Source organism: Pleurodeles waltl, chromosome 4_1, assembly GCF_031143425.1.
Source record: "Pleurodeles waltl isolate 20211129_DDA chromosome 4_1, aPleWal1.hap1.20221129, whole genome shotgun sequence".
In the NCBI taxonomy this organism is placed as follows: domain Eukaryota; kingdom Metazoa; phylum Chordata; class Amphibia; order Caudata; family Salamandridae; genus Pleurodeles; species Pleurodeles waltl.
The window spans coordinates 173265198-173279023 of record NC_090442.1 but is presented as its reverse complement, the minus strand read 5'-3'; the positions used below and the strand labels follow the sequence as shown (position 1 = coordinate 173279023).

Here is a 13826-nt window from a genome sequence, read left to right as displayed (position 1 = left end):
GGGAAACTAAGTTTTGTTAATGGAGTGACAGGAGAAGAGGACGAGCATGAGGGCTAGAGTTTACCCACTGCCTCCCATGTACTACCAGAGAAATCGGTTCGACTGCTGTTGGGGAGGTTGGGAGAGCTCATGCTGACTGTAGGCGGCTGGCCTGGTTTGTAGTGGATACCTTGGGTACTTACACTCTATATCAGGTCCAGTTATCCCTTATTAGTGAAGTAGTAGTGTTCTAGCAGCTTAGGCTGATAGAGGAAGCTATAGCAGAGCAGCTTAGGCTGAACTAGGAGACATGCAAAGCTCATGTAGTACAACTTTATACTAAAGTAAAGACAATACTCAGTGTTACCAAGAAATAAAGGTATTTATTTGGGTGACACAGTACCAAAAATATCTTAGAGACAAAACTCCTTCTGGAGGTAAGTATTATATACAATATATACACTAGACACCAAAATAAGGCAAGTAATAAGACATAGGATAGTGCAAACAATAGGAAATGCTGCAGAATGCAATGGGAGAAAATAGGTCTAGGGGCAAGACAAACCATATACTAAGAAAGTGGAATGTGAATCACGAATTTCCCCCTAGACAAGTGTGGTGTGTGCAGAATCGCTGGGAGAGTAAGAATACATTAAAGGTAAGTAAATTACCCCACCCCAGAGCCCAGAAAAGCAGGAGTAAAGTACTGCAAGTTGCCTTAGGACACAGTACACCTCATGATTGGGATATTGCAGTAACCAACCAAGTCTGCAAACAAAAACTGCTGGATTCCTGAACCTGAAGACCTGCAAAAGAAGGGGACCAAGTCCAGAAGTTGAAAAGTCCCAGGAAGGACAGGAGCCCCTTCCAACCCAGGAGAGGGTGCAAAAGAAGAGTCCCAGTTGGACAAAGACTGCAGAAATGCACCCTAGGAAGATGCCAGTTGCTTCCTGCATCATGCAAAAAATGTCCCACGATAGGAATATGGATGCAGACATGATTTCGTGTTGGAAGTCTTCAACAAGCCTTGGTTACGACAAATGTGTGTTTTGCGTCAAAATGATGCTGGCTCGACCCAGGAGGGACCTGGGGGCCTCAACTCTGTGTGAGGAGGAAGAGGGGGCTCTCAGCACTTTAGAGAGCCCTCAGGACACCAGACAGCACCCACGGGTGTCCCAGGACACGGGGAAAAGGAGGTGCAAAACGCACTTGGTGCAGCACTACAGAGAAGGGTCCCACACTGCCGGAGGACAACTCAGCGAGTTGAGCATTGCAGGATAGAGTGCTGAGGACCTGGGCCAGGCTGTGCATGAATGAATTTTGCAAATAGTGCACAGAGACCTCAGGAGGTGAAGAAGACGCAGTGCACAGGGTCACTCTCAGGGAAGGCAAGGTCTTATCTCCTCCAAATTGCGTCAGCAGGACCTCAGGACAGTCTGTATTGATGGGGTCTACCCTCTGTGTTCCTAGGAGCATGCTCGTCGCTGTGAGAGGAGTCCAAGTGTACTGGTCGTTGTCTTAGAAGGTGCCGGCTTGAGCAGGGGAGTGACTCCGTCACCCCACAGGAAAGTTCTTCGGTCCTTCTGGTGCAGGATGAAGACAGGGAGTCCTCAGAGCGTGCACACTGTGGAAACTGTTGCAGTTGCTGACTGGAGCTGAAGTTGCAGAAGAAAAGTATCCCTTGTGGATACTTTCTTGCTGTTACAGTGGTTCCTGGAGCAGGCTGCAGTTGATCCGAGGTCAGAGGATGAAGTAGTAGTTGCAGAGTATTCCTGAAGGAAACCTGCAAGCAGAATCTGAAGAGAACCCACAGGAGAGACCCTAAATAGTCCGGAGAGGGGGATTGGCTGCCTTATCAGGTATGGACCTATCAGGAGGGGTCTCTGACATCACCTGCTGGCACTGGTCACTCAGAGCCCTCCAGAGTGCCTCGACACCTTGCAATGCAAGATGGCTGAAGCCTGGGACACACTGGAGGAGGTCTGGGCACCACCCCTGGGGTGGTGCTGGACAGGTGAGTGGTCTCTCCCCTTTCCTTTGTCCAGTTTCCCACCAGAGCAGGGGAAAAGGGGTCGCTGAACCGGTGTAGACTGGCTTATGCAAGGAGGGCACCATCTATGCCCTTCAAAGCATTTCCAGAGGCTGGGGGAGGCTACCCTTCCCCAGCCTGTAACACCTATTTCCAAAGGGAGAGGGTGTAACACCCTGCTCTCAGAGGAAATGTTTAGTTCTGCCTTCCTGGGACTGAGCTGCTCAGACCCCAGGAGGGCAGAACCCTGTCTCTGAGGTGGCAGCAGCTGTACCTGCAGTGCAAGCCCCAGAGAGCTGGTTTGGCAGTACTGGGGGTCTGTAGTGGAGCCCCCAGGATGCATGGAATTGTCTCCCTAATACCAGATTTGAAATGGGGAACAATTCCATGATCTTAGACACCTTACATGGCCATATTTGGAGTTACCATTGTGAAGCTACATATAGGTATTGACCTATATGTAGTGCACACGTTTAATGGTGTCCCCTCACTCACAAAGCCCCGGGAAATTACCCTGAACTATGTGGGGGCACCTTTGCTAGTGCAAGGGTGCCCTCACACTTAGTAACTTTGCACCTAACATTCAGCAAGTGCAGGTTAGACATACAGGTGACTTATAAGTTACTTAAGCGCAGTGAAAATGGCTATGAAATAATGTGTGTGTTATTTCATGCAGGCTGCAATGGCAGGCCTGTGGAAGGGTTTGTCTGAGCTCCTTATGGGTGGCAAAAGAAATGCTGCAGCCAATATGGATCTCCTGGAACCCCAATGCTCTGGGTACCTAGGTGCAATATACTAATGACTTGTAAGGGGGGTCCAGTGTGCCAATTGAAATTTTAAATGAAGTCACTGGCCTACAGTGACAAATTTAAAAACATAGAGAGCATAAACACCAAGGTTCTAATTAGCAGAGCCTCAGTGACTCAGTCAAGCACTATACAGACAACACACACATTAGGCCACAAACTATGAGCACTGGGGTCCTGGCTAGAAGGATCCCAGTGAGACAGGCCAAACACACTGACATGTAGGTTTTTATCTATGAGCACTGGGGTCCTGGCTAGCAGGATCCCAGTGATACAGTAAAAACACACTGACACACACTCACAAACAGGCCAAAAGTGGGGGTAACCATGCTAGAAAGAGGCTACGTTCTCACACTGACACAATGCTTATCCCTGAAATATCCTCAAAACGTTCTGTATTGACTGTGAAACTGGCAAGCAGAGGAGACCAGCCCAGGAATCGAGCCATTGCCTGCCGCTGTTTGAAACATCAAGGGGCCGAATCAAAAATTTTTCCTAAGTGTTGATCTCCATCAAAGGGTATGTTCAACAAATATGCAGGATTTCTCCTGAAAATCCTGTTGAGTGGAAACAGACATCAAATCAAACGGCCACTGAGCCCATTATTGATGCCATTGAATCCACACTGTCCAAGCCTGCTCACAAGATATGCTTTACCGCATCCTGCCATCACAAACATCGTCAGCAAAGTGATCCCAAAGATGGCCTGGGAGGTTAGGCACAACTATATACGCCATCTCCTAAGATGTTTGAGAGTACCTAGCCAAGAGGCAGGTCGCATAAATGGCAAGACTCCCTGATTAAAACAAAACATTTCCCCTACGGCCTCTGTCTTCTTTGTTTTCTTTTTCGGAGCAGCACTGCAGAAGAACCTTGAGTTCTACATAGTGCATGAGGGCACCTGCCCTACAAGCTCTAAGCGAAGGGTTGAGACAAATGACTGCTGTGGTGTTGGCAGTGTTGTGCACCCTGTTGCTTTACCGGTGGGAAAGAAGATGGTTTGCCTCTCTCATTAGGCAGGCACTCCATCTGTGCCTAATTTAAAGGAAGCAAGGGCTCCGAAGAGGAGTAGGCCAGCTTCAGAATCTCCATAAGGAGAGTCTGCTTAGTTTCCTGCATAGGAAGAAGTTGTTCAAGGATATCCACTGTCTTTTTTAGTACCCCTAAAAGGCCACTGTCGCTTATGGTGAACCTGAAGGGCACTCACATTTCACCTCAGACGAGGTATCAAGCCCAATGGCTTTTTGAAGGGAGAAGTGATCTTAAGCATCTGTTTCAGTTTCTGGAGGAGGAAGTAAGTTGGCTGTCAAATTACTGTTGTCATCATCCGTGACAGTGCCAGGATACTATCCAGGGTGATAGTGTACTTTATAAATCTGCATAACGCAACATAACATATCTGGCTTTTGACTATATTTTGAATCAGTGCCAAAAAGTTTAAACCATAGTATTCCTCTGTTGGCAATCGCCTGTATGGAGACCATTCCCTACACTGGGCTTCCCCCATCAGTCTCTGCCTGCCCTCTTGAGTGATTGAGAATGGATTTGTTTTTTAAGAAGGCTTTTTATGCAGATGGCTGCATTGAAGACAGTAGTGGAGTCAGCACTAGGGCCAGAGCTGGATCCAGCACTAAAATGACGTGATCCAACTCTGGCTTTGATGAAGATTCAGGCAGGGGAGTCAGGGAGGGATGCAGTGCCCTGCCTCTAGAGTGGGAGCAGTGTTTTGATGCGAAGTAATCCCTCTTCCAGTACCTTTTTCTCTTGTCTTTCGATGATGGTACTTGAAAGGCATGGACGATGGTGAAGATCATAATATTAAGCGCGACCTTGAGTGGGATCTGGAGCAGGACTAACACAGGGCCCAACTGTTATCGGTTGCTTGCACCATAAACACTAGTTCCTCCTGCTCTGAATTAGAAAGCATGAACCTGCACTGGTCACATGACATGCTTAGGCCCGAAACACCACAGACAGAATACTTAATGGACATGTAACCATGGTAGGAAAAATAGGACTTGAAGTCTGACTTCTTTAGTGGATACATCCTACCTCACAACTAAAATGACCAATTTTGGTGAAAATGTTTCATAGAGAACCTTTCTGCATCCACATCAAAAGGAATGAAAAAAAGGGGACTAATGTCAGGACACTCATGTGGGTCTCCATGTCTACGTTGATATCATTTCCAGAGTGAAGCCAAACATGAAAATGAGTAGAGTGCCATCAGAAGAGCTGTTGCAATTTTTTCAGATCCACTCTGGTGCCTGGGTGAGATTCAAGAGCTGAGGAATCCGCATGTAGAAATATTCATCTAAGTACATGGGTGTATACAGATTTTTGCTTTTTTACTGTGACCTAAATGCACCAAAAATTTAACTGCCCCAAATACTAAGCTTCACTACTTAAATCGGTTTGCCACATTGTTCTTTGTTGTGTCTCCTAAAGTGAGTGACAATTAAAATAAGTTAAATAGGACATTTGGTTACCGGATCGATACCAAAGGGGTAAGGTTCTCCGGAGAAGACACCCGGGACATTTGGATCCAGTTGCAGCATTGGATGTTTGTGAAGATCCTTGTCGCTAAAGGAGAAAGAAAACAATTGCACCTGTTTAGAGAACATTTAGATTGACATGAGTCTTAGTAGCAATATTGTGAAATGTAAGCTAACCTTTGTGAATACTTTTGGCCAAAACACTAACTACACATATTTGTGTTTTTTTTTTTTTTTTTACAACTCTATTTATTGACAGCTCAGTAAGAGACAGATGCATAAAATAGTGGTGCACTAATATTTCTATAAATTGAATAAACATCCCAACTCTCAATATATCTGACAGAATTCCCCCCTCCACCCACCAACTCAGCAGACATTCACGAGGGACACAGCGGGACCCGACATCGGCCGCATCAGACAAGAAGAAACAAACTCATTACAAATAATCCCCGTGTAAGCATTCCATGGCCCCCCCCAGATTTTCGTCCACTTTCAGGAGCAACATCATCCATCATATACCACCCTCCCAGCCAACATACACCAATATATATCACGTTTCCTGTCACCGAAATAGGGTGGTTGCTCTGCCCCCCATAATCGTACAATATTACGTTCAGCAACCATTAGTTCCAATGTCCACCATATTTGTGCCGTACTATTCAGGTCTGCTGCCCTCCATCAGTTGAGGAGAGACAATTTCTCAGAGGCTGTCATCAAACCCCCAGTCACTTCACACATACATGCCACCACCGCTGCCCAAAAGCCTTATAGTGTGGGACATTCCCACACAATATGGTAAAATGTGCCTGTCTGCCCACACCCACAACACAACGTCCTCGCTCTACCCATCTTAACCAATGTAGTCTGGGCATAGTAGGGCCAATTTAGTAATTTTAATTGACACAATCGGAAGCTCCACTGACCTCCTGGTCAGCGACTGCTGCCCTCCCCAGCTCCTCTGGCTGCTGCTGCCTCTGCCTCTTGCCTGGGACGAACTGAGAGTCTCCTGACTCTCAGTTCGAGGCACTCCTCCACCCACAGGCTCGTCCCTGCGCCTCATCACTGGTGGTCCAGTGGCCATCACAAGTAAGTATTTCCTTTCCTTTCCTTCTCTGTCGCTCTTTTACTCTTGCATTTTCTGCCTTTTTCTTCTATCATCTCTCGTTTTTCCCTAGTTCTGTTTCCTTTCTCCCTTCTTTCCTCTTCCCCCCTCGAAGCACCTTTCCTGCCTTCCCGCCTCCCAGCTGTCTGCTCCCACCACCCTCTGTAGGAGGCTGGCCTGGTTTGTAGTGGGTACCTTGGGTACTTACACCTTATACCAGGTCCAGTTATCCCTTATTAGTGAAATGTAGTAGTGTTCTAGCAGCTTAGGCTGATAGAGGTAGCTGTAGCAGAGCAGCTTAGGCTGAACTAGGTGAGATGCAAAGCTCCTGCAATACCACTATAGTTACAGAGTACTTATACACAATAAAAGACAACACTCAATGTTACCAAAAATAAAGCTAGTTTATTTTAGTGACTGTAGGAGGCTGGACTGGCTTGTAGTGAGTACAAAGGGGTACTTGCACCTTGCACCAGGCCCAGTTATCCCTTATTAGTGTATAGGGTGTCTAGCAGCTTAGGCTGATAGATAATGGTAGCTTAGCAGAGCAGCTTAGGCTGAACTAGGAGACGTGTGAAGCTACTACAGTACCACTTAGTGTCATATGCACAATATCATAAGAAAACACAATACACAGTTATACTAAAAATAAAGGTACTTTATTTTTATGACAATATGCCAAAGTATCTTAGAGTGTACCCTCAGTGAGAGGATAGGAAATATACACAAGATATATATACACAATAGCAAAAATATGCAGTATAGTCTTAGAAAACAGTGCAAACAATGTATAGTTACAATAGGATGCAATGGGGAAACATAGAGATAGGGGCAACACAAACCATATACTCCAAAAGTGGAATGTGAACCACGAATGGACCCCAAACCTATGTGACCTTGTAGAGGGTCGCTGGGACTATTAGAAAATAGTGAGAGTTAGAAAAATAACCCTCCCCAAGACCCTGAAAAGTGAGTGTAAAGTGCACTAAAGTTCCCCTAAGGACAAAAGAGTCGTGTTAGAGGAATAATGCAGGAAAGACACAAACCAGCAATGCAACAACTGTGGATTTCCAATCTAGGGTACCTGTGGAACAAGGGGACCAAGTCCAAAAGTCACAAGCAAGTCGTAGATGGGCAGATGCCCAGGAAATGCCAGCTGCGGGTGCAAAGAAGCTTCGACTGGACAGAAGAAGCTGAGGTTTCTGCAGGAACGAAAAGGGCTAGAGACTTCCCCTTTGGTGGACGGATCCCGCTTGCCTTGGAGAGTCGTGCAGAAGTGTTTTCCCACCGGAAGGACGCCAACAAGCCTTGCTACATGCAAATCGTGCGTTTGGCGTTTTTGGACGCTGCTGGGGCCCAAGAGAGACCAGGAGGTCGCAAATTGGACCTGTAGAGAGAAGGGACGTCGAGCAAGACAAGGAGCCCTCAGTGAAGCAGGTAGCACCCGCAGAAGTGCCAGAAACAGGCACTACGAGGATGCGTGAAACGGTGCTTGCCGAAGTTGCACAAAGGAGTCCCACGTCGCCGGAGACCAACTTAGAAAGTCGTGCAATGCAGGTTAGAGTGCCGTGGACCCAGGCTTGGATGTGCACAAAGGATTTCCGCAGGAAGTGCACAGGGGCCGGAGTAGCTGCAAAGGCGCGGTTCCCAGCAATGCAGCCCAGCGAGGTGAGGCAAGGACTTACCTCCACCAAACTTGGGCTGAAGAGTCACTGGACTGTGGGGGTCACTTGGACAGCATCGCTGGATTCGAGGGACCTCGCTCGTCGTGCTGAGAGGAGACCCAAGGGACCGGTAATGCAGCTTTTTGGTGCCTGCGGTTGCAGGGGGAAGATTCCGTCGACCCACGGGAGATTTCTTCGGAGCTTCTGCTGCAGAGAGGAGGCAGACTACCCCCACAGCATGCACAAGCAGGAAAACAGTCGAGAAGGCGGCAGGATCAGCGTTACAGAGTTGCAGTAGTCGTCTTTGCTACTATGTTGCAGGTTTGCAGGCTTCCAGCGCGGTCAGCGGTCGATTCCTTATCAGAAGGTGAAGAGGGAGATGCAGAGGAACTCGGCTGAGCTCATGCATTCGTTATCTAAAGTTTCCCCAGAGACAGAGACCCTAAATAGCCAGAAAAGAGGGTTTGGCTACCTAGGAGAGAGGAAAGGCTACTAACACCTGAAGGAGCCTATCACAAGGAGTCTCTGATGTCACCTGGTGGCACTGGCCACTCAGAGCAGTCCAGTGTGCCAGCAGCACCTCTGTTTCCAAGATGGCAGAGGTCTGGAGCACACTGGAGGAGCTCTGGACACCTCCCAGGGGAGGTGCAGGTCAGGGGAGTGGTCACTCCCCTTTCCTTTGTCCAGTTTCGTGCCAGAGCAGGGGCTAAGGGGTCCCTGAACCGGTGTAGACTGGCTTATGCAGAATTGGGCACATCTGTGCCCAACAAAGCATTTCCAGAGGCTGGGGGAGGCTACTCCTCCCCTGCCTTCACACCATTTTCCAAAGGGAGAGGGTGTCACACCCTCTCTCAGAGGAAGTTCTTTGTTCTGCCATCCTGGGCCAGGCCTGGCTGGACCCCAGGAGGGCAGCTGCCTGTCTGAGGGGTTGGCAGCAGCAGCAGCTGCAGTGAAACCCCAGGAAGGGCAGTCTGGCAGTACCAGGGTCTGTGCTACAGACCACTGGGATCATGGAATTGTACCAACAATGCCAGGATGGCATAGAGGGGGCAATTCCATGATCATAGACATGTTACATGGCCATATTCGGAGTTACCATGGTGAAGCTACATATAGGTAGTGACCTATATGTAGTGCACGCGTGTAATGGTGTCCCCGCACTCACAAAGTTCAGTGAATTGGCTCTGAACAATGTGGGGGCACCTTGGCTAGTGCCAGGGTGCCCTCACACTAAGTAACTTTGCACCTAACCTTTACCAGGTAAAGGTTAGACATATAGGTGACTTATAAGTTACTTAAGTGCAGTGTAAAATGGCTGTGAAATAACGTGGACGTTATTTCACTCAGGCTGCAGTGGCAGGCCTGTGTAAGAATTGTCAGAGCTCCCTATGGGTGGCAAAAGAAATGCTGCAGCCGATAGGGATCTCCTGGAACCCCAATACCCTGGGTACCTCAGTACCATATACTAGGGAATTATAAGGGTGTTCCAGTAAGCCAATGTAAATTGGTAAAAATGGTCACTAGCCTGTTAGTGACAATTTTGAAGTAATGAGAGAGCATAACCACTGAGGTTCTGGTTAGCAGAGCCTCAGTGAGACAGTTAGGCACCACACAGGGAACATATACATGCACACCTATGAGCACTGGGGCCCTGTGTGACAGGGTCCCAGTGACACATACATATAGGCCACAAACCTATGAGCACTGGGGTCCTGACCAGCAGGATCCCAGTGACACATAACAACCATACTGAAAACATAGTGTTTTCACTATGAGCACTGAGGCCTGGCTATCAGGATCCCAGTGAGACAGTGAAAACAGTGACAAACATCCTGACATACACTCACAAACAGGCCAAAAGTGGGGGTAACAAGGCTAGAAAGAGGCTACCTTCACACACAACCCCCCCCCAAACGAAGGACAATAAGGCTAACCTTGGCCAGTTGAGACTTTATTGTCTAAGTGGTGATAAGTAGAGAGTAGCTCTGCAATAGACTGGTTACTCCCTTTATCATCCACTATATGGTTACTTCCCTGTGGGGATGTAAACCACCCTGTTTGAAGTTTTTTAGCTAACCAACAATGTGAAGATGTATTTTCAGAGTTTCTATCAGTAAGTTTTAGTTTAGAGCAGTGGGAATTATCCACTGAACCTATTTGTAATGATGGAAATGCCAGACAGGGATGCTGTCTCAGTAAAGCCATAGCTGGACAAAAACTTTGTCCATTTGGCTGGAAGAGAGAACAGGGATGCTGTTTCTCTTGAGTTGGAGCAGGGCAGGGATGCTGTCCTATGAGCTCCACACTAGGGCAGGGATGCTGTCCTAAGTGTTGTGAGGCAGTACAGGGTTTCTGCACTAAAGTTTCTCTGGGAGGGTTGGAGGGATGCTCCATGTTAACTAAAATGGTGCTCTTTTTGTCACCAGTGTTAGTTATCCCACAGAGAGGTACTTCTACCTCAGGGAGTCCAGCTATGCCAGCTGATGATTCCCTTGGAACAGGTGCCACCGAAGGAGAGGTTTCTCCCACCACAGGAATAGTATCCCGAATGGTAGGGTGGTTAGGGGATACTGTGATACCCTTTTTACCTGTTGATGGAGAGGGATCCTGAGTTTTCAGGCCTTCTCTCTTTTGCTTTTTCATTTCACTTCAAATGAGAGGGAACAATTCCTCAGGGATGCCCAGCATGGCTGCATGGGCATAAAACTCTACATCAGCCCAACCTGAGGCCTCTAGGTCATTACCTAAGAGACAGTCTACAGGTAAGCTAGGTGATACCACCACCTGCTTAGGGCCAGTAACTCCACCCCAACTAAACTGAATTATAGCTAAGGGAAGAAACTTAGTGGAGTTATGGACATCAATAATCTTATACTGTTGTCCAATGATGTGTTGATCAGGGTGCACTAGGTTGTCAGTCACCAAAGTGAAACTGGCACCTGTGTCCCTGTAGGCCAAGGCCTCAACACCATTTATTGAAACTGTCTGCCTGTACTTATCCATTGTAAGGGGACAAGCAGCCAGTGTGGCAAGGCCAATGCCACTAGGTGTGACAGAAACTGTCTTGGGACTGATTACATCAGTTTCCACTATGGACCCATAAGTGAACCCAACTACACCCTTTGCTTGACTGTTGCCAGCAGTCCCACCACTAGTACCACTACTGCTAGGGGCACTAGAGCTTGATGTATTAGTGGTGGTAGGCTCAGGGGGTTTACCTGGACAGGACTTATCCCCTGGCCTATGGCCTCTATTTTTACACACAAAGCACCAAGGCTTTTTAATGTGTGCAGGTTGGGAAGAAGAGGAAGAATTTGTTTTATCCCCACCCTCTGAAGAGTGTTTAAGATTTGAAGTGGGATCTTTGGTTTTACCCTTATCCCCATGCTTATCTTGAGATTTTTCACCATCTTTCTTCTTATTGCCATCTTTGTCACCCCCTGTATGAACTTTTCTGTTCACCCTTGTTCTGACCCATTTGTCTGCCTTCTTTCCCAATTCTTGGGGAGAGGTCAGATCAGAGTCTACCAGGTACTGGTGCAACAAATCAGACACACAATTATTAAGAATATGCTCTCTCAGGATTAAGTTATACAGGCTGTCATAATCAGTAACTTTACTGCCATGTAACCACCCCTCCAAGGCCTTCACTGCCTGGTCAATGAAATCAACCCAGTCTTGTGAAGACTCCTTTTTGGTCTCTCTGAACTTTATCCTGTACTGTTCAGTGGTTAAGCCATAACCATCCAGGAGTGCATTCTTAAGAACTTGGAAATTATTGGCATAATTTTCTTTCACTGTAAGGAGCCTATCCCTACCTTTTCCACTAAATGATAGCCATAGGATAGCAGCCCACTGCTTTTGAGGGACATCCTGTACAGCACAGGCCCTCTCAAGTGCAGCAAACCACTTGTTAATGTCATCCCCCTCCTTATAAGGGGGAACTATCTTGTGCAGATTCCTGGAATCATGCTCTTTTGCAGGATGACTATGGGGAATACTGCTGCTGCCACCATGGGTTTCTAAACCCAACTTCTGTCTTTCCCTCTCTATTTCTAAAGACTGTCTATCCAAATCCAGCTGTTGCTTCTTGAGCTTCAGTCTGGTTTGTTCCACTCTCAATCTATTGAGCTCCCTTTCTAACAATCTGTCATCAGGGTGGGTGGGAGGGACATTTCTAGATACAGAGGTATGATGGGAATGAACAGAAGGAGACCTGTCCCTTACAGAGGGCACCCTAACAGCTTGGCTACCAGCATAATGTGAGAGCACACCATCAGTATGGTGTGATTCAATTTCTGTACCAACTATGCTAGACTGTCTAGTAATGGGCAGGCTGAGAAGTTTCTTTCCTGAACCTTTTCCTGGGGGAGTCCCCGGATCAGATTGAGAACCATTAGTTACTTTTTCACCAGATTGGGCACTTATGGCCTTATCCTGTACTCTAAGCATATTAATTAACAGTTCTAAGGAAGGATTCTTCCCTACACTCAAACCTCTCTCTATGCAGAGACTCCTTGCTCCTTTCCAGCTAAGGTGATCATATGCAATTTTGGACAGTTCAACATTTTGGCCTGTACCAGACATTTTTTAGAGAGAGTTAAAGTGATAGAAAAAGAGAAAAAAGTTTTCAGAACTTTTTGGAAAGACAGAAAAAAACTTTTTAAACTTTTAAGAACTTTTTGAAAGTTTAGGAGTACTTTTCAGCACTTAGAAAAGAGTGAAAAGAGGAAATGCAAAACTTTTTGGCTATGTGTATATACACTGACCTTGTTTTGTATATTTTTCTCTTATGAAAAGTACAATGACAAGAGTGGTAAGTAGTCTCAAGCACTTATCCCACCACTGCACAACCAATGTAGGAGGCTGGACTGGCTTGTAGTGAGTACCAAGGGGTACTTGCACCTTGCACCAGGCCCAGTTATCCCTTATTAGTGTATAGGGTGTCTAGCAGCTTAGGCTGATAGATAATGGTAGCTTAGCAGAGCAGCTTAGGCTGAACTAGGAGACGTGTGAAGCTACTACAGTACCACTTAGTGTCATATGCACAATATCATAAGAAAACACAATACACAGTTATACTAAAAATAAAGGTACTTTATTTTTATGACAATATGCCAAAGTATCTTAGAGTGTACCCTCAGTGAGAGGATAGGAAATATACACAAGATATATATACACAATAGCAAAAATATGCAGTATAGTCTTAGAAAACAGTGCAAACAATGTATAGTTACAATAGGATGCAATGGGGAAACATAGAGATAGGGGCAACACAAACCATATACTCCAAAAGTGGAATGTGAACCACGAATGGACCCCAAACCTATGTGACCTTGTAGAGGGTCGCTGGGACTATTAGAAAATAGTGAGAGTTAGAAAAATAACCCTCCCCAAGACCCTGAAAAGTGAGTGCAAAGTGCACTAAAGTTCCCCTAAGGACAAAAGAGTCGTGTTAGAGGAATAATGCAGGAAAGACACAAACCAGCAATGCAACAACTGTGGATTTCCAATCTAGGGTACCTGTGGAACAAGGGGACCAAGTCCAAAAGTCACAAGCAAGTCGTAGATGGGCAGATGCCCAGGAAATGCCAGCTGCGGGTGCAAAGAAGCTTCGACTGGACAGAAGAAGCTGAGGTTTCTGCAAGAACGAAAAGGGCTAGAGACTTCCCCTTTGGTGGACAAATCCCTCTCGCCTTGGAGAGTCGTGCAGAAGTGTTTTCTCGCCGGAAGGACGCCAATAAGCCT

The 13826-nt window shown here is 46.7% G+C and overlaps 1 protein-coding gene across 1 annotated transcript in view; it reads right to left on the bottom strand.

Moving 5' to 3' along the window:
• LOC138287144 (V-type proton ATPase 116 kDa subunit a 4-like) overlaps window positions 1-13826 on the bottom strand; it is a 1145905-nt gene that overhangs the window by 493648 nt on the left and 638431 nt on the right. Inside the window, exon 6 of the mRNA XM_069227503.1 lies at window positions 5304-5397. Coding sequence (XP_069083604.1) covers window positions 5304-5397 — 94 coding nt within the window. The remainder of the gene's footprint in view (window positions 1-5303; window positions 5398-13826) is intronic.